This window comes from Oncorhynchus mykiss, chromosome 7 (assembly GCF_057628025.1).
Source record: "Oncorhynchus mykiss isolate SJ-2025 chromosome 7, ASM5762802v1, whole genome shotgun sequence".
Lineage (NCBI taxonomy): Eukaryota > Metazoa > Chordata > Actinopteri > Salmoniformes > Salmonidae > Oncorhynchus > Oncorhynchus mykiss.
Window position 1 is genome coordinate 44,072,093 of NC_143028.1, and position 18,764 is coordinate 44,090,856.

General features: G+C 45.6%; 1 protein-coding gene across 3 annotated transcripts in view; it reads right to left on the bottom strand.

The window, feature by feature from the left end:
• Nucleotides 1-18,764, bottom strand: part of LOC110527961 (chemokine-like protein TAFA-1) — a 280,252-nt gene that overhangs the window by 11,572 nt on the left and 249,916 nt on the right. For all 3 annotated transcript variants that reach the window (XM_021609612.3, XM_090241105.1, XM_090241107.1), the window contains exon 4: nucleotides 808-932. In XM_021609612.3, coding sequence (XP_021465287.1) covers nucleotides 808-932 — 125 coding nt within the window. The remainder of the gene's footprint in view (nucleotides 1-807; nucleotides 933-18,764) is intronic.

Sequence of the window (18,764 nt, forward strand, 5' to 3'; positions counted from 1 at the left end):
TCACATTAGTCTCTATTTCTATTCAGTCATGGTCACGAATCACTAAGAGAAGCGGGAGGCTGCACCCATAGAATGAATACAAATCTGCCGATCAACCTGTCACAGAGTGTTAGATGAGCTCACTTTATTCCTTTTATTATTTTCATTTCTTACGGCCGATTCTTCATCTTGTTTTTTTACACACTGCCTGGCAGTGGAAAGGCACTTGCTCTTAAGTTTATCTTCTAAAAGAGTTTACCCCTCAGGCAAAAACACGCTGTTTTTCACTGCCTTGCTTACACTTTTCTGGCGCAGGTCATTGGATATTCTGCTTACAGTTTAAAAAGCCCACCTCACTAGAACAAACACAAGCACAATATGTGTCAAGTGCACACTTTATTCCCACTGAACTCTGCTTGAGTTTTGAAAATGTAGGGTTCTTCATATGAAATAACAGGAGACGATTCAGGAGACGATTCAGGAGACGATTACCCAAATGATAGGAATGGGAAAGGAGATGAGCACCTACCACAGTATACCAGTGGATGTACCAAAGCGTTTATATCAGAACTGTCTTGTCTAGCTGCGGTCACTCAGGTTATATTTACAGCCTGATAGGTTGTTGTGGTTGTTGTTGTTGTTGTTGTTTTCTAGTGAGGGCTTCTCACCACGACTCAATTAACCAACAGATTCACATAGCTTATCTGACAAATCCATAGCCATTGTGAGAGAGTAGTCTGTGTGTGCTGTGTTGATGTGTATATGTGATGTGTGCGTGCTGTGTTCAGTGTGATGTGTGTGTTGTCTAGGGCCATAGCAGAGTCTCACCCTTGTGGTCTTGATCTTGTTCCCAGAGGAGCACATCCATCCAGAGTTATCAGGCAGAGTCTTACACTCCTCTCCCTCCAGACACGGCTCCATCTCACACCACCACTTCCCAATCACAATGGACGCTGCCGGGGGGAGAGAGAGACAGAGAGAGAGGGCTGAGTCCAACCTGTCATTACACACAATATTGGTACACAGGCGTGGGCAACAGACACAAACACATTGAGGATAATTCCAGCTTTTCAGTAAGATGAAAAAGTCCTCAAGTGAACAGACTATGGTGATAAGACCCACACACGTTTCTAAATGAATGTTTTCTCATCCTTCCTTGCTCAGAGCAATTTGTACAGTTTGAATCTCGCTGTTGACAATAATGTCTTGCCCAAACAGTGATTAATCATTATTTTGTTTTGATATAGTAGCATTGCATGGAGAAGCAGTAATCTTATTTTTAATCAAAACTAATTGCCTCTCATTAACATCTACAAAATACGTCCTCTAGCTATTAGACAAAACAAACAAGGTTCTTTCCCGTCTTCTCATCGAGATGATGGCGTGTTTGTGTGAGTGAACGTCTGCCTGTGCGTGTGCACCTATTGCATGGCTGCCACAGGAATTCACAGTGTTTTCTGTGACATTCAGACTAGAAAGTATGTGCTTTGTGTCACCCATGTGTTGTTATGCTTCTGTTTTCAGTGATAGAAATGTCTTGTATAGAACCTTCATTCCCATTGAAGGCAATGAGCCAGTCTGGTGTTTGTCCTGCATGATCTTCTTTCCACCCAGAACTGTACTACTGTACTTATTATTCTTTTCTTTTAAATGCACATGTTTAGCATTAGATTAAATGCACCTCTTGGCTTAGCTTACCTTCCTAAAGTTTTCCATTCCCCTTTAACTGGATAGGATTGGAAGTATGCATTTCTGAGTCAAGATAGTCATATTGGGGTTTTCCAACTCACATCCTGTTTCACCTTTCTGGTAATCTGAGTAACCAAGGTTACAGGGTAGCAAGTCTTTGTAAGCACCTCCTTCAAAAATACAGGTCACAGTAAAGCTCCTGTGCATTGTGGTACAAACTGTAGCAACGTACAGAGCAAGAACAGGCTGAACTGTAGCCTACTTTTCAAACACTGGACACACACACACACTCCGAGAAGAACTGACTCATACAGTCGCTGCATTATAGAAACCACAGAGACTCCTCAGTGAAGAATCAGCACTCCCAGGCTGACGCTTCCCCTCCCCCTAAAGATGGCCTAACCGTGTGCTGAAGCTACCAGAGCTAGCAGAGCCCAGAGCAAAGCGTTATCTTCCTCCGCACACCAACCAAACACACATTAACCACAGGCTCCCCCGTGGCTGTTCACCACATACAGCAATTACCACACACTCATCTGTCATGTCTCTTTCTCTCTCTCTCTTTCTCTCTCTCTCCCCGTCTTTCTCACACACTGTGTAGCTTCACTAAATATGCATCCCATCTTAATCACACAGCAATCCCATGTGTGATGGCAGGAAACATTATCTCACCATGAGGTCTTGCTGAGATGCTGCAATGTTTGTTTCCATGCTATTCTAGTTAAGCCAGGGCTGAGCTGGACAAACACCATCAACTGTATAAAGTCTGGTGCTCCAGGCAGACGCGTCTGATCGTTTTGTGCTGCAATGAGCCTGTTTTCTACTTACCTCCTGGTTTTTGTTATGAATAGCAGAACCTGGAAACATTGAGAAGGATTTATATTCAACACTTTCAATGCAGAATCCACTGAATTGAAAATGGTAAAGTAATACCTGCAAAGAAAAAAAATATATTATTTGGAATGGAAAAGAGAGACAGTGACGGAGAAAAGAGAAGGAGAGAGAGGGAGAGCTGATATTAAAATGCTGCTTCACCAGAGGGGTTGAAAGATGACCTGTAATTTGCATGAAAGATGAATGGTATTTACTATACTCCATGAAACATTGATTTCTCCTCACATTGTGTGCTGAGCGTCTACATCTGTGTTAGTCATTTCTATAGGGCCAGTCAATTGTATGTGCCTGTCGAACATGTCTCAGAGACACTAACTCTGCCCTTATTATAAACAGCATAATGGCTGCAAGATATATAAATAGCGGCCTCCCGGGTGGCGCAGTGGTTAAGGGCGCTGTACTGCAACGCCAGTAACGCTGTACTGCAACGCCAGAGTCCCTGGGTTCGAGCCCAGGCTCTGTCGTAACCGGCTGCGACCGGGAGGTCCGTGGGGCGACGCACAATTGGCCTAGCGTCGTCCGGGTTAGGGAGGGCTTGGTCGGTAGGGCGCACCAGCGACTCCTGTGGCAGGCCGGGCGCAGTGCGCGCTAACCAAGGTTGCCAGGTGCACATTGGTGCGGGTACTGCTGGGACGCATGACTTTCAACCTTCGTCTCTCGCGAGCGAGTACGGGAGTTGTAGCGATGAGACAAGATAGTAGCTACTACAACAATTGGATACCATGAAATTGGGGAGAAAAAAGGGGTAATTTAAAAAATATATATATATATATAAATAGCTCCAAGTCATTTCTACCACCGTTACAGTACCTTAGAGACAAGATGTCTATTGATAAGACAGTGGCAGACTTCTCCATCTCATTCATAAGGTCATCATCGTAAAAGCTAAACTGATACAATTTGAACCCTTCTGTGTGATCCAGTATGTGTAGGGGGTTAAAGTGTAGGGGCTAAAGGAGAGGCTCCGGGTTAACATGGAGCTCCAGATCTATTGAATCCAGGCCAGGACATGTCTCTCATGACAGCTGGAAAAGTTCCATTCTATGGGCTGGGATCCCTCACCACCCATCATCCACCATCCACTCCACCCCTTTCCCCCTTTCCCACTACCAACACTAAAGTCACAACCACAGCGACTTCATGACCCCTCCTGTTTCCCCTCCTCTCCTGACGAGAACTATGGATGTGAATTATTAAATCAGGACGGTGGTCCCTGGGTAAATTACAGTGCAAGTCATACTTATTTTTCCTCTATGGCCTCCCGAATCTTACTACTTTTGCACACAATGTACATTGTGTTTTCTATTGTGTTATTGACTGTAAAGTTTGTTTATCCCATTGGTAATTCTGTGTTGTTTTTGTCGCACTGCTTTGCTTAATCTTGGCCAGGTCACAGTTGTAAATGAGAACTTGTTCTCAACTGGCCTACCTGGTTAAATAAAGGTGAAATAAAATCAAATAAAATATCATTGGCACAATCATGATGTATCAAATTCTGCATTAGAGGTCTTCATGGGACCGAAACATTTTCTATGTCACGGGTCTGAGAGTCTGATATGATTGTCATGGGTCTCGGGTATGTGTAATTGTAACTGACTTGTAGTGTCAGTCAATTAACTGACTTAATTGACTGACACTACTCTGAGTAAGTGAGTGAGTGAGTGACACTGGGAGCAGGGAGAAGACGCAATAGTAGATAGCTGCCAAAGCTAGGATATTAATCATTCAATATGATTACATTGTGCCTGTCTTGACTGCATCAAACCAGGAGGAGCTACTTAAGCTAGCTAGCTAGACTAATTCCGGCTGCATGCACTTTCTCGTCCTACACAGTTACAAACAACAACATCTCAATTCAGAATATTAAGTAGCAGCCTAACATTTGGCTCTTGGTTGTTGTAGCCTATCCTCAGTGGTGGAAAAAGTACCCAATTGTCATATTTGAGTAAAAGTGTCAGGTGCGTGAATGAGGACCCAAAAGCGAATTAACAAACAGAGTTTCTTTAATGATGAACACACGTGGGCTCAGATGGACAGGTAGATTCCGACAGGACAGGACAAGGTTGGAGCAAACACGATGATAGTCTGGTTCAGGCATGAGACACACAAACAAGAATCCGACAAAGACAGGAGCAGAAACAGAGAGAGATATAGGGACCTAATCAGAGGGAAAAAGGGAACAGGTGGGAAAAGGGGTGAATGAGGTAGTCAGAGAAGACAAGGAACAGCTGGGGGAAAGAGGGACAGAAACGGTAACCTAGTACGACCAGCAGAGGGAGACAGGGTGAAAGGAAAGGACAGAAAGACACAACATGACAATACATGACAGTACCCCCCCACTCACCGAGCGCCTCCTGGCGCACTCGAGGAGGAAACCTGGCGGCAACGGAGGAAATCCTCGATCAGCGCACGGTCCAGCACGTCCCGAGAGGGAACCCAACTCCTCTCCTCAGGACCGTACCCCTCCCAATCTACGAGGTACTGGTGACCACGGCCCCGAGGACGCATGTCCAAAATCCTACGGACCCTGTAGATGGGTGCGCCCTCGACAAGGATGGGGGGGGGGGGGGGAAGACGAGCGGGGGCGCGAAGAACGGGCTTGATACAGGAGACATGGAAGACCGGGTGGACGCGACGAAGGTATCGCGGAAGAAGAAGTCGAACTGCGACAGGATTAATGACCCGAGAAATACGGAACGGACCAATGAACCGCGGGGTCAACTTGCGAGAAGCCGTCTTAAGGGGAAGGTTCTGAGTGGAGAGCCAAACTCTCTGACCGCGACAATATCTAGGACTCTTAGTTCTACGCTTATTAGCAGCCCTCACAGTCTGCGTCCTATAACGGCAAAGTGCAGACCTGACCCTCTTCCAGGTGCGCTCGCAACGTTGGACAAAAGCCTGAGCGGAGGGGACGCTGGACTCGGCGAACTGAGATGAGAACAGCGGAGGCTGGTACCCGAGGCTACTCTGAAAAGGAGATAGCCCGGTCGCAGACGAAGGAAGCGAGTTGTGGGCGTATTCTGCCCAGGGGAGCTGTTCTGACCAAGACGCAGGGTTGCGAAAAGAAAGACTGCGTAAGATGCGACCAATAGTCTGATTGGCCCGTTCTGCTTGACCGTTAGACTGGGGGTGAAAGCCGGAAGAGAGACTGACGGAAGCCCCAATCAAACGGCAAAACTCCCTCCAAAATTGAGACGTGAATTGCGGACCTCTGTCCGAAACGACGTCTGACGGAAGGCCATGAATTCTGAAAACATTCTCGATGATGATTTGTGCCGTCTCTTTAGCAGAAGGAAGCTTAGCAAGGGGAATGAAATGAGCCGCCTTAGAGAACCTATCGACAACCGTAAGAATAACAGTCTTCCCCGCTGACGAAGGCAGTCCGGTGACAAAATCTAAGGCGATGTGAGACCACGGTCGAGAGGGAATGGGAAGCGGCCTGAGACGGCCGGCAGGAGGGGAGTTACCGGACTTAGTCTGCGTGCAGACCGAACAAGCAGCCACGAAACGACGCGTGTCATGCTCCCGGGTGGGCCACCAAAAACGCTGGCGAATGGAAGCAAGCGTACCCCGAACGCCAGGGTGGCCGGCTAACTTGGCAGAGTGAGCCCACTGAAGAACGGCCAGACGAGTAGGAACGGGAACGAAAAGAAGGTTCCTAGGACAAGCGCGCGGCGACGGAGTGTGAGTGAGCGCTTGCTTTACCTGCCTCTCAATTCCCCAGACAGTCAACCCGACAACACGCCCCTCAGGGAGAATCCCCTCGGGGTCAGTGGAGGCTACTGAAGAACTGAAGAGACGAGATAAAGCATCAGGCTTGGTGTTCTTAGAGCCCGGACGATAAGAAATCACGAACTCAAAACGAGCGAAAAACAGCGCCCAACGCGCCTGACGCGCATTAAGTCGTTTGGCAGAACGGATGTACTCAAGGTTCCTATGGTCAGTCCAAACGACAAAAGGAACGGTCGTCCCCTCCAACCACTGTCGCCATTCGCCTAGGGCTAACCGGATGGCGAGCAGTTCGCGGTTACCCACATCATAGTTACGTTCCGACGGCGACAGGCGATGAGAAAAATACGCGCATGGGTGGACCTTGTCGTCAGAGAGGGAGCGCTGAGAAAGGATGGCTCCCACGCCCACCTCTGACGCGTCAACCTCGACAACGAACTGTCTAGAGACGTCAGGTGTAACAAGGATAGGAGCGGATGTAAAACGATTCTTGAGGAGATCAAAAGCTCCCTGGGCGGAAACGGACCACTTAAAGCACGTCTTGACAGAAGTAAGGGCTGTGAGAGGAGCTGCCACCTGACCGAAATTACGGATGAAACGACGATAGAAGTTCGCGAAGCCGAGAAAGCGCTGCAGCTCGACGCGTGACTTAGGGGCGGGCCAATCAATGACAGCTTGGACCTTAGCGGGATCCATCTTAATGCCTTCAGCGGAAATAACAGAACCGAGAAATGTGACGGAGGAGGCATGAAAAGTGCACTTCTCAGCCTTCACAAAAAGACAATTCTCTAAAAGGCGCTGGAGGACACGTCGAACGTGCTGAACATGAATCTGGAGTGACGGTGAAAAAAATCAGGATATCGTCAAGGTAAACGAAAACAAAGATGTTCAGCATGTCTCTCAGGACATCATTGACTAATGCCTGAAAGACAGCTGGAGCGTTAGCGAGGCCGAAAGGAAGAACCCGGTATTCAAAGTGCCCTAACGGAGTGTTAAACGCCGTCTTCCACTCGTCCCCCTCCCTGATGCGCACGAGATGGTAAGCGTTACGAAGGTCCAACTTAGTGAAAAACCTGGCTCCCTGCAGGATCTCGAAGGCTGAAGACATAAGAGGAAGCGGATAACGATTCTTCACTGTTATGTCATTCAGCCCTCGATAATCTATGCAGGGGCGCAGAGACCCGTCCTTCTTCTTGACAAAAAAAACCCCCGCTCCGGCGGGAGAGGAGGAGGGGACTATGGTACCGGCGTCAAGAGCTACAGACAAATAATCCTCGAGAGCCTTACGTTCGGGAGCCGACAGAGAGTATAGTCTACCCCGGGGGGGAGTGGTTCCCGGAAGGAGATCAATACTACAATCATACGACCGGTGTGGAGGAAGAGAGGTGGCCCTGGACCGACTGAACACCGTGCGCAGATCGTGATATTCCTCCGGCACCCCTGTCAAATCACCAGGCTCCTCCTGTGAAGAAGAGACAGAGGAAACAGGAGGGATAGCAGACATTAAACATTTCACATGACAAGAGACGTTCCAGGAGAGGATAGAATTACTAGACCAATTAATGGAAGGATTATGACAAACTAGCCAGGGATGGCCCAAAACAACAGGTGTAAAAGGTGAACGAAAAATTAAAAAAGAAATGGTTTCGCTATGATTACCAGAAACAGTGAGGGTTAAAGGTAGCGTCTCACGCTGAATCCTGGGGAGAGGACTACCATCCAGGGCGAACAAGGCCGTGGACTCCCTTAACTGTCTGAGAGGAATGTCATGTTCCCGAGCCCAGGTCTCGTCCATAAAACAGCCCTCCGCCCCAGAGTCTATTAAGGCACTGCAGGAAGCTGACGAACCGGTCCAGCGTAGATGGACCGACAAGGTAGTGCAGGATCTTGAAGGAGAGACAGGAGTAGTAGCGCTCACCAGTAGCCCTCCGCTTACTGATGAGCTCTGGCTTTTACTGGACATGAAGTGACAAAGTGACCAGCAGAACCGCAATAGAGACAGAGGCGGTTGGTGATTCTCCGTTCCCTCTCCTTAGTCGAGATGCGGATACCTCCCAGCTGCATAGGCTCAGCTCCCGAGCCGGCAGAGGAAGATGGTAGTGATGCGGAGAGGGGGGCAACGGAGAACGCGAGCTCCTTTCCACGAGCTCGGTGACGAAGATCAACCCGTCGCTCAATGCGAATAGCGAGTTCAATCAAGGAATCCACGCTGGAAGGAACCTCCCGGGAGAGAATCTCATCCTTTACCTCTGCGCGGAGACCCTCCAGAAGACGAGCGAGCAAAGCCGGCTCGTTCCAGCCACTGGAGGCAGCAAGAGTGCGAAACTCAATAGAGTAGTCTGTTATGGATCGATTGCCTTGACATAGGGAAGACAGGGCCCTGGAAGCCTCCTCCCCAAAAACAGATCGATCAAAAACCCGTATCATCTCCTCCTTAAAGTCCTGATACTGGTTAGTACACTCAGCCCTTGCCTCCCAGATTGCCGTGCCCCACTCACGAGCCCGTCCAGTAAGGAGAGATATGACGTAGGCGACACGAGCAGTGCTCCTGGCGTAAGTGTGGGGCTGGAGAGAAAACACAATATCACACTGGGTGAGGAACGAGCGGCATTCAGTGGGCTCCCCAGAGTAACACGGCGGGTTATTGATTCTGGGCTCCGGAGATTCGAAAGCCCTGGAAGTGGCCGGTGGATCGAGGCGGAGATGGTGAACCTGTTCTGTGAGGTTGGAGACTTGGGTGGCCAGGGTCTCAACGGCATGTCGAGCAGCAGACAATTCCTGCTCGTGTCTGCCTAGCATCGCTCCCTGGATCTCGACGGCTGAGTGGAGAGGATCCGAAGTCGCTGGGTCCATTCTTGGTCGGATTCTTCTGTCAGGTGCGTGAATGAGGACCCAAAAGCGAATTAACAAACAGAGTTTCTTTAATGATGAACACACGTGGGCTCAGATGGACAGGTAGATTCCGACAGGACAGGACAAGGTTGCAGCAAACACGATGATAGTCTGGTTCAGGCATGAGACACACAAACAAGAATCCGACAAAGACAGGAGCAGAAACAGAGAGAGATATAGGGACCTAATCAGAGGGAAAAAGGGAACAGGTGGGAAAAGGGGTGAATGAGGTAGTCAGAGAAGACAAGGAACAGCTGGGGGAAAGAGGGACAGAAACGGTAACCTAGTACGACCAGCAGAGGGAGACAGGGTGAAAGGAAAGGACAGAAAGACACAACATGACAATACATGACAAAAAGTAACGATACCTTAATAGAAATTGACTCAAGTAAAAGTGAAAGCCACCCAGTAAAATAATAAAGTAACCCAGTAAAATACTACTCGAGTAAAAGTCTAAAAGTATTTGGTTTTGATACTTAAGTTAGCTTAAGTATCAAAAGTAAATGTAATTGCTAAAATATACTTAAGTATCCAAAGTTACAGTAAAATAATTTATAATTATGAATAATGAATAATTTAAAATTCTTTATATTAAGCAAATCAGACAGCACAATTGTATTTTTTATTTTATTTACGGATAGCCAGAGGCACACTGCAACACTCAGAAATAATTTACAACCAAAGTACTTGTGTTTACTGATTCTGCCAGATCAGTGGCATTAGGTAAAACCAGGGATGTTCTCTTGAGAAGTGTGTGAATTGGATCATTTTCTGTCCTGTTTAGCATTCAAAATGTAACGAGTACTTTTGGCTGTCAGGGAAAATGTTTTTTTGGAGTAAAAAGTACATTATTTTCTTTAGAAATGTAGTGAATTAAAAGTTGTCAAAAATATCGATAGTAAAGTACAGATACCCCCCAAAACGAATTAAATAGTACTTTAAAGTATTTTTACTTAAGTACTTTACACCACTGCCTATCCATCTCCATTAACTTTTAATTCCATAATTTTAATTCCATGTTCCATTGATTATATATCTCCTAACTTTTGCCACACATGGAGGCTCCGTGACTCCATGCCGCTTTGATGACGTATGATTGGCCAACAACAACAACAAGCTACACGGGCGACGCGTCACTATCGTGAAAAGCAAAAGCAGCAGAATGAAGTATACAATTTCTCTCTTTCTACTGCTGCAGTCGCGTTTGGATCTGTATGGATCCATCTGAACAAGTCAGTTAAAACTACACATACCTGAGACCTGTGACAATCATATAAGATCCGACTCAGAGCGTGACAATACTTAGAATTCTGGATTCGGACCCCCTTGGTACAAGTGGATCCGTGAAGACCTCTGTTCCACATGACATCTCTTCTACATCTCTTAAAGCATAATCCACCTTTACATTGAGGTTAAGTGACGTGCGGTGCAATAAATACACTAACAAAAAAACATTGAAATCATAGGACAAGACAGACATCACAACACAGAAGCACAGGGACATTATGACAAACACAAAGTCAATACAGAAAAACATGGGCCAGCATGAGTCAACATGGGCCAGCATCTCTGTGGAACGCTTTCAAGACCTTGTAGAGACCAATTGTGTTAGTCCTTTCATCGAATTGAGGCTGTTCTGAGGGCAAAAGGGGGTGCAAGTCAATATTAGGAAGGTGTTCTTAATGTTTTGTAAACTCAGTGTAGAACGCATATGATGAGAGGTGTAAGGGGAAAACCTGGCAGAATGACAGAATGATAAAGCATGTCTCGATTCTCAAGGGCTCCCTTGCATGCTGACCTGTAGATGACGTCCCCATAGTCAAGCATCCACACAGGGGTAGTTACAGTGTGTGATAGATTGAACCTAACACATGTCTGACAGGTAACACAATGTTACACAATGTTTGAACGCGTTGACAGATGAGCAAACATAATTGAATGTTGTCCCAGTTGAGTTTTGAGGGCATGCCTGAAGTTTCAATGGATAGTTAAAGCTGCAATGTGTACATTTTTGGGTGACCTGACCAAATTCACATAGAAAGTTATAGATATGTCATTCTCAATTAAAGCACGTCTAAGAAGTGGTAGGTATGTTCTATCTGCGCTACTTCTATGCTTTGGGTTCTTAAGTTTTGTTTTTGAGTATTTTACTTTAGGTTTTGTACACCAGTTTCAAACAACTGAAAATACATTATTTTTGGGTATTGAAAATATGTTTCACAGCAGTTTAGATGGCACATTGATTCTCTACACTATACATGAACTGGACTTACTTGAAATTAATCAAGCCAAAAATGTACATTTTCCAATGTTTTTGTCTTATGTCTTGGCTTTTCTTCAGGGTTTGGGGGCATGGGATCAATAGTTCACACTGGGTAACGGGGAACTCTCCCTGCCTCCCTCTGCCTCTCTCTAACGCCCCTCTGGCCCTCCAGTGCCTCTCTGTCTGGCACCATGTCCCTCCAGCCTCTAATAGTCAGAAACACTCTTCTACTCCAATCAATCTACAGTACCTCAACAATCGGTGTCTGTGTCTCTAACCCATCACTCATTCATTTCCAAATCAATCAGTCATGGGAGTGCTATCTCACCAGACCAGTAACAAACCCCCAAACTGGGTATAATGAGCTGATTGTTTTAATGAAGAGGCCTGATCAGTCCTTACACAGAGAGATGAGCCTGGCTGAAGTCCCAGGGAGACTAGCCATTTTGTTATGGCAGTAATAAGGCTGGGGAAGGTCAACAGAGCTGGAATAATGAAGCCAGTGTGTGATTATGGAGGGGCCGAGACAGAGACCCTAGATCTGAGGTCAGTTTCACAAGCCATTATTTTGTATTAATCGCAGCTCTGCACATTACCAGACTGGCTCTTGATTAGCTATACAGACACTATTGTTTGGCCTCTCAATTATTACATGTCCAAGATTTTACACTCATAATGACTACCCAGGGACTACAGCCTGTATTTATGGAATTTGAAAGTGTATATTTGCGTGTGTGAGTGTATGTGTGTGTGTGTGTAATGTACAGTGGGGAGAACAAGTTTTTGATACACTGCCAATTTTGCAGGTTTTCCTACTTACAAAGCATGGAGAGGTATGTAGTTTTGATCATAGTTACACATCAACTGTGAGAGACGGAATCTAAAACAAAAATCCAGAAAATCACATTGTATGATTTTTAAGTAATTAATTAGCATTTTATTGCATGACATAAGTATTTGATCACCTACCAACCAGTAAGAATTCCGGCTCTCACAGACCTGTTAGTTTTTCTTTAAGAAGCCCTCCTGTTCTACACTCATTACCTGTATTAACTGCACCTGTTTGAACTCGTTACCTGTATAAAAGACAACTGTCCACACACTCAATCAAACAGACTCCAACCTCTCCACAATGGCCAAGACCAGAGAGCTGTGTAAGGACATCAGGGATAAAATTGTAGACGTGCACAAGGCTGGGATGGGCTACAGGACAATAGGCAAGCAGGTTGGTGAGAAGACAACAACTGTTGGCGCAATTATTAGAAAATGGAAGAAGTTCAAGATGACGGTCAATCACAATCGGTCTGGGACTCCATGCAAGATCTCACCTTGTGGGGCATCAATGATCATGAGGAAGGTGAGGGATCAGCTCAGAACTACACAGCAGGACCTGGTCAATGACCTGAAGAGAGCTGGGACCACAGTCTTAAAGGAAACCATTAGTAACACACTACGCCGTCATGGATTAAAATCCTGCAGCGCGCGCAAGGTCCCCCTGCTCAAGCCAGCACATGTCCAGGCCCGTCTGAATTTTGCCAATGACCATCTGGATGATCCAGAGGAGGAATGGGAGAAGGTCATGTGGTCTGATGAGACAAAAATAGAGCTTTTTGGTCTAAACTCCACTTGCCATGTTTGGAGGAAGAATAAGGATGAGTATAACCCCAAGACACCATCCCAACCGTGAAGCATGGAGGTGGAAACATCATTCTTTGGGGATGCTTTTCTGCAAAGGGGACAGGACGACTGCACCGTATTGAGGGGAGGATGGATGGGGCCATGTATCGTGAGATCTTGGCCAACAACCTCCTTCCCTCAGTCAGAGCATTGAAGATGGGTAGTGGCTGGGTCTTCCAGCATGACAACGACCCAAAACACACAGTCAGGGCAACTAAGGAGTAAGAAGCATCTCAAGGTCCTGGAGTGGCCTAGCCAGTCTCCAGACCTGAACCCAATAGAAAATATTTGGAGGGAGCTGAAAGTCCATATTGCCCAGCGACAGCCCCGAAACCTGAAGGATCTGGTGAAGGTCTGTATGGAGGAGTGGGCCAAAATCCCTGCTGCAGTGTGTGCAAACCTGGTCAAGAATGACAGGAAACGTATGATCTCTGTAATTGCAAACAAAGGTTTCTGTACCAATTATTAAATTCTGCTTTTCTGATGTATCAAATAATTATGTCACGCAATAAAATGCAAATTAATTACTTAAAAATCATACAATGTGATATTCTGGATTTTTGTTTTAGATTCCGTCTTTCATAGTTGAAGTGTACCTATGATAAACAATTACAGACCTGTACATGCTTTGTAAGTAGGAAAACCTGCAAAATCGGTAGTGTATCAAATACTTGTTCTCCCCACTGTATGTGTATGTGCTTCTGATAGTGTTTTTTTCTTCTTGTTGAAGTGTGCCTGAGTGGTCATTGTAGAACTGTATCACCTCTGGTGAGAGTTGTTGAAGCTCTCATGACTTGTCAATTGTAACCTGTAGAATTGCTCTTGCAAAAAGAATGTTGACAATGGATGGAACTTTAAAGTGTCCAGACGTGAAGTAGTATATGTGGAACTATGCAGAGCGGGGAACACAAAGAATAGCCCTGGCTGGCTGAATGACTGGCTGAGCACTTCCTGTCTTGTCAGTTGAATTGTCAAGTGTCCAATGATGTCCGCTTTTGCGGAAGAGTTTTGCGGAATGCAACAAAGTTGGAGGACGTTAGCTACCTGGTTCCGTTCAATAATAACTCAAAATACATTTAAAAAAAAACTCTGACTCATGCAGCCTTTAGTATTTGTATTTTTACTTTGCTCCTGCCGGCGGGCGCGCAGCGAGAGAGGAGGCCTTGTTCTTCTACAGGAGCTACTGCCCTGTTCTGCTGACCTTGTATTGGCACCAGGTTGAGGCCTTGCAGGCTTACTCATCACAAGTGGGTCTATAACTGAGTAAAGCATGCTGGGAAAGACAGAGGTCTTCCAATAAGTGAAGTTGACGTTCATTTTGTGTGACTTTGTTTAGATGTCATTGGATTTAGACTTTGCACTGTCAACCGTGAGGCAAGGTAATAGTGGAAAGCCAGGTCTGAAGCATTGTTTTAATGCATCCACACACACACAGCCAGCACAAGTGTGTGTGTGTATAAAGAATACATCTCCTCTGTATAGTCTGAGCAGTGTGTACAGTAGAAGAAAATTATCTTATTCTTGCTTTACTTTATGATCCTGCTGCATCATATTATGAAATGCACTGAGTATACCAAACATTAAGAACAGCTTTGTAGTGTTGAGTTGTACCCCCTTTTGCCCTCAGAATAGCCTCAATTCATCAGGGCATGGACTCTACAAGGTGTCGAAAGCGTTCCACAGGGATGCTGGCCCACGTTGACTCCAATGCTTTCCACAGTTGTGTCAAGATGGCTGGATGTCCTTTGGGTGGTGGAATATTCTTGGTACACACGGGAAACTGTTGAGTGTGAAAAACCCAGCAGCGTTGCAGTTCTTGACACAAACCGTTCAAAGGCACTTAAATATTTAGTCTTGCCCATTCAACCTCTGAATGGCACCCATACACAGTCCATGTCTCAATCGTCTCAAGGCTTCTATATCCTTCTTTAACATGTCTCCTCTCCTTCATCTACATTGATTGGAGAGGATTTAACAAGTGACATCAATAAGGGATCATAGCTTTCACATGGATTCACCTGGTCAGCCTATGTCATGGACAGAGCAGGTGTTCTTTAGGTTTTGTATACTCAGTGTACGTAGCATTTCATATCTTCAGATATAATGAAGTAAGTATTCTCTTTGAAACATTCATATCACTAATGATGGAAATGGCCTTGCGTAGGGAAAAGACTGTCTTTTGAAGGGCCTTTTCAAACTATGTAGTTTAGTCCGAGTGCTTTTGATATTCTGCAGCTATTTAGATGGTTCTTTTGATCAGCAGAGTGTGTGGAGGAATCAGGCATCTCTTTCCACCCTTGAAGTAGCTAGCGTCCATGTGTCGTTTCCCCCTGGACGTTGCTCAAATGTACCATGACAACCTGTCATGCTCAGTATTACCCGCCCGCAGCCAAACAGAAGGGTTTATTCTCCATCAGCGGCTAGCATCACACTTAATATGCCCAAGAGGGAAAATAAATGTGTGTCTGTGTGTGTACTGTACAGTATGTGTATGTATGAGAGAAAGTGTGTGTGTATTGCTTGTGACAAGAGATCATCACTGCTACAGTATAAATAGTATGTGCGCTGTCTGTGGCATGGTGCAAACAGCATTCTGGACGTGTGTGTGTGTGTGTGTGTGTGTGTGTGTGTGTGTGTGTGTGTGTGTGTGTGTGTGTGTGTGTGTGTGTGTGTAAAAAGTATGTGTACAGTGTCTGTGCTCTTGCATTTCTCATAGCAGGATAAAGGCAGTGGTGCAGTGACAAGCGCCTAATTTGAGCATATTGCATTGGCCTAGCATGGGCTGTGAGAAATAAGCCTGAGTGTTTGACTTGTTAAAAGGGATGTTCCTCACTAAAAGCCTTGTTGGCCCTGACATAACTGGGACGTAGTTCTACTTGTCAAAGCTAATAATCAATTCCCATGCAGGGATAAGCTTACAGCACTCCCCCACCGAGTATGTGAGGCACCAGCCTCCAACACAAGCACCACATTCCCATCCATTAATAAATACCCCAATCATTTACCAATCCCGAAGGAAGAATCACACAAATACACATCTCGCATATCCACAAAGGAGTAAATATTACATACAAAATAATGTAAGTGTTTTATCTTAATGCAGTCCCTTTTCTCTGTTCTGTTTAGGGGTTTGCCTGGTTTGATGCTAATGACAGTTAACACACCCAGGATGCTGTCTCAAAGGAGAGTAATCGATCTCTACGTCTTGCCACTCAGTACAGGAGTCCTGGTGCACGTGTAGGGAAGATAGGGTGCTGAGTGTGTGTGTCTGTGTCTATGGGACAAACACAGCAGGTATCCACTGGAGGGTAAGATGAGCCCGGCTGGGTAGCTGCATCGTTACTCATCGTAGATGCAGCATTAATAATAGGAGACCTGGGGATGAGTTCCATCTGGGCCAGCGCACCCCACCGTGCCCCACCCCACCACTGAGGGGACAGTCACGGGACATTGACTGCACAGGTCTATAATCCCTCACAGAGTTGAACAGGGGCCCGCAGGCTCCAAACAAACAACTTTCAGAGAGAGTTCACACACTAAAGTCTTAACACTTTCATTGATGTTCCTTGATTGCGGACTCCTGCGATTTGACCCAACTGGTTCTATCCTCTGAGCCGACTAGGTAAAAAAAATCTGTCTATGTGCCCTTGAGCAAGGCACTTAACCCTAATTGCTCCTGTAAGTCGCTCTGAATAAGAGCATCTCCTAAATGACAAAAATGTAAATGCAAAGTTATAATCATGAGTACAAAATGGCATCCATTTTTTTTTTCTCTGTAGTTTCACCTGAAAGAGGTATATGCACCACTGGCACGCTCCCTCCCTCCTTCTGGGGTGCCGTGGTGCTCACTGCTGGAACAACGCTGCTCAGTGACTTGTCAGTTCCATTTCCATCCCCTCTCTCTATATAACAGGCTGTTAATTAATACAGTAACAGGTACAGGGATTCTTTCCTCACTGCAGGAGCCAGGAGCACCGAGGCATGAAGTGTGAGCATCTCCCAGCCCTCCCTTCCCTCCTCTGCATCCCCCTATCCCCTTCTCCTACCATCTCCATTCATTTTCCCCTCCCCACCACCTCACTCCCCATCCTCTCAACTCTCCTCATATCTTGAGCATATCAAACTCTATCACACCAAGGCAATGTAAGGATATCAAACAGTCTAACATACTACACTATATCCTTTAATTCAGGTGGGTTTTCCCTTTGGGAAATGCACTTAATAACATGCTGGGTGCGTTCTTATGCTCAGACATTGTTGATGCTTAACAGAGCTTACAACGGCTGGATAGGTATTTGAAGTATCAGCTAAAGCAATATACAGTTGAAGTCGGAAGTTTACATACACTTACAGTGCCTTGCGAAAGTATTCGGCCCCCTTGAACTTTGCGACCTTTTGCCACATTTCAGGCTTCAAACATAAAGATATAAAACTGTATTTTTTTGTGAAGAATCAACAACAAGTGGGACACAATCATGAAGTGGAACGACATTTATTGGATATTTCAAACTTTTTTAACAAATCAACAACTGAAAAATTGGGCGTGCAAAATTATTCAGCCCCTTTACTTTCAGTGCAGCAAACTCTCTCCAGAAGTTCAGTGAGGATCTCTGAATGATCCAATGTTGACCTAAATGACTAATGATGATAAATACAATCCACCTGTGTGTAATCAAGTCTCGTATAAATGCACCTGCACTGTGATAGTCTCAGAGGTCCGTTAAAAGCGCAGAGAGCATAATGAATAACAATAACAAGGAATTTGGATACAAAAAGATTTCCCAAGCTTTAAACATCCCAAGGAGCACTGTGCAAGTGATAATATTGAAATGGAAGGAGTATCAGACCACTGCAAATCTACCAAGACCTGGCCGTCCCTCTAAACTTTCAGCTCATACAAGGAGAAGACTGATCAGAGATGCAGCCAAGAGGCCCATGATCACTCTGGATAAACTGCAGAGATCTACAGCTGAGGTGGGAGACTCTGTCCATAGGACAACAATCAGTCGTATATTGCACAAATCTGGCCTTTATGGAAGAGTGGCAAGAAGAAAGCCATTTCTTAAAGATATCCATAAAAAGTGTTGTTTAAAGTTTGCCACAAGCCACCTGGGAGACACACCAAACATGTGGAAGAAGGTGCTCTGGTCAGATGAAACCAAAATGGAACTTTTTGGCAACAATGCAAAACGTTATGTTTGGCGTAAAAGCAACACAGCTCATCACACTGAACACACCATCCCCACTGTCAAACATGGTGGTGGCAGCATCATGGTTTGGGCCTGCTTTTCTTCAGCAGGGCCAGGGAAGATGGTTAAAATTGATGGGAAGATGGATGGAGCCAAATCCAGGGCCATTCTGGAAAAAAACCTGATGGTCTGCAAAAGACCTGAGACTGGGACGGAGATTTGTCTTCCAACAAGACAATGATCCAAAACATAAAGCAAAATCTACAATGGAATGGTTCAAAAATAAACATATCCAGGTGTTAGAATGGCCAAGTCAAAGTCCAGACCTGAATCCAATCGAGAATCTGTGGAAAGAACTGAAAACTGCTGTTCACAAATGCTCTCCATCCAACCTCACTGAGCTCGAGCTGTTTTGCAAGGAGGAATGGGAAAAAAATTCAGTCTCTCGATGT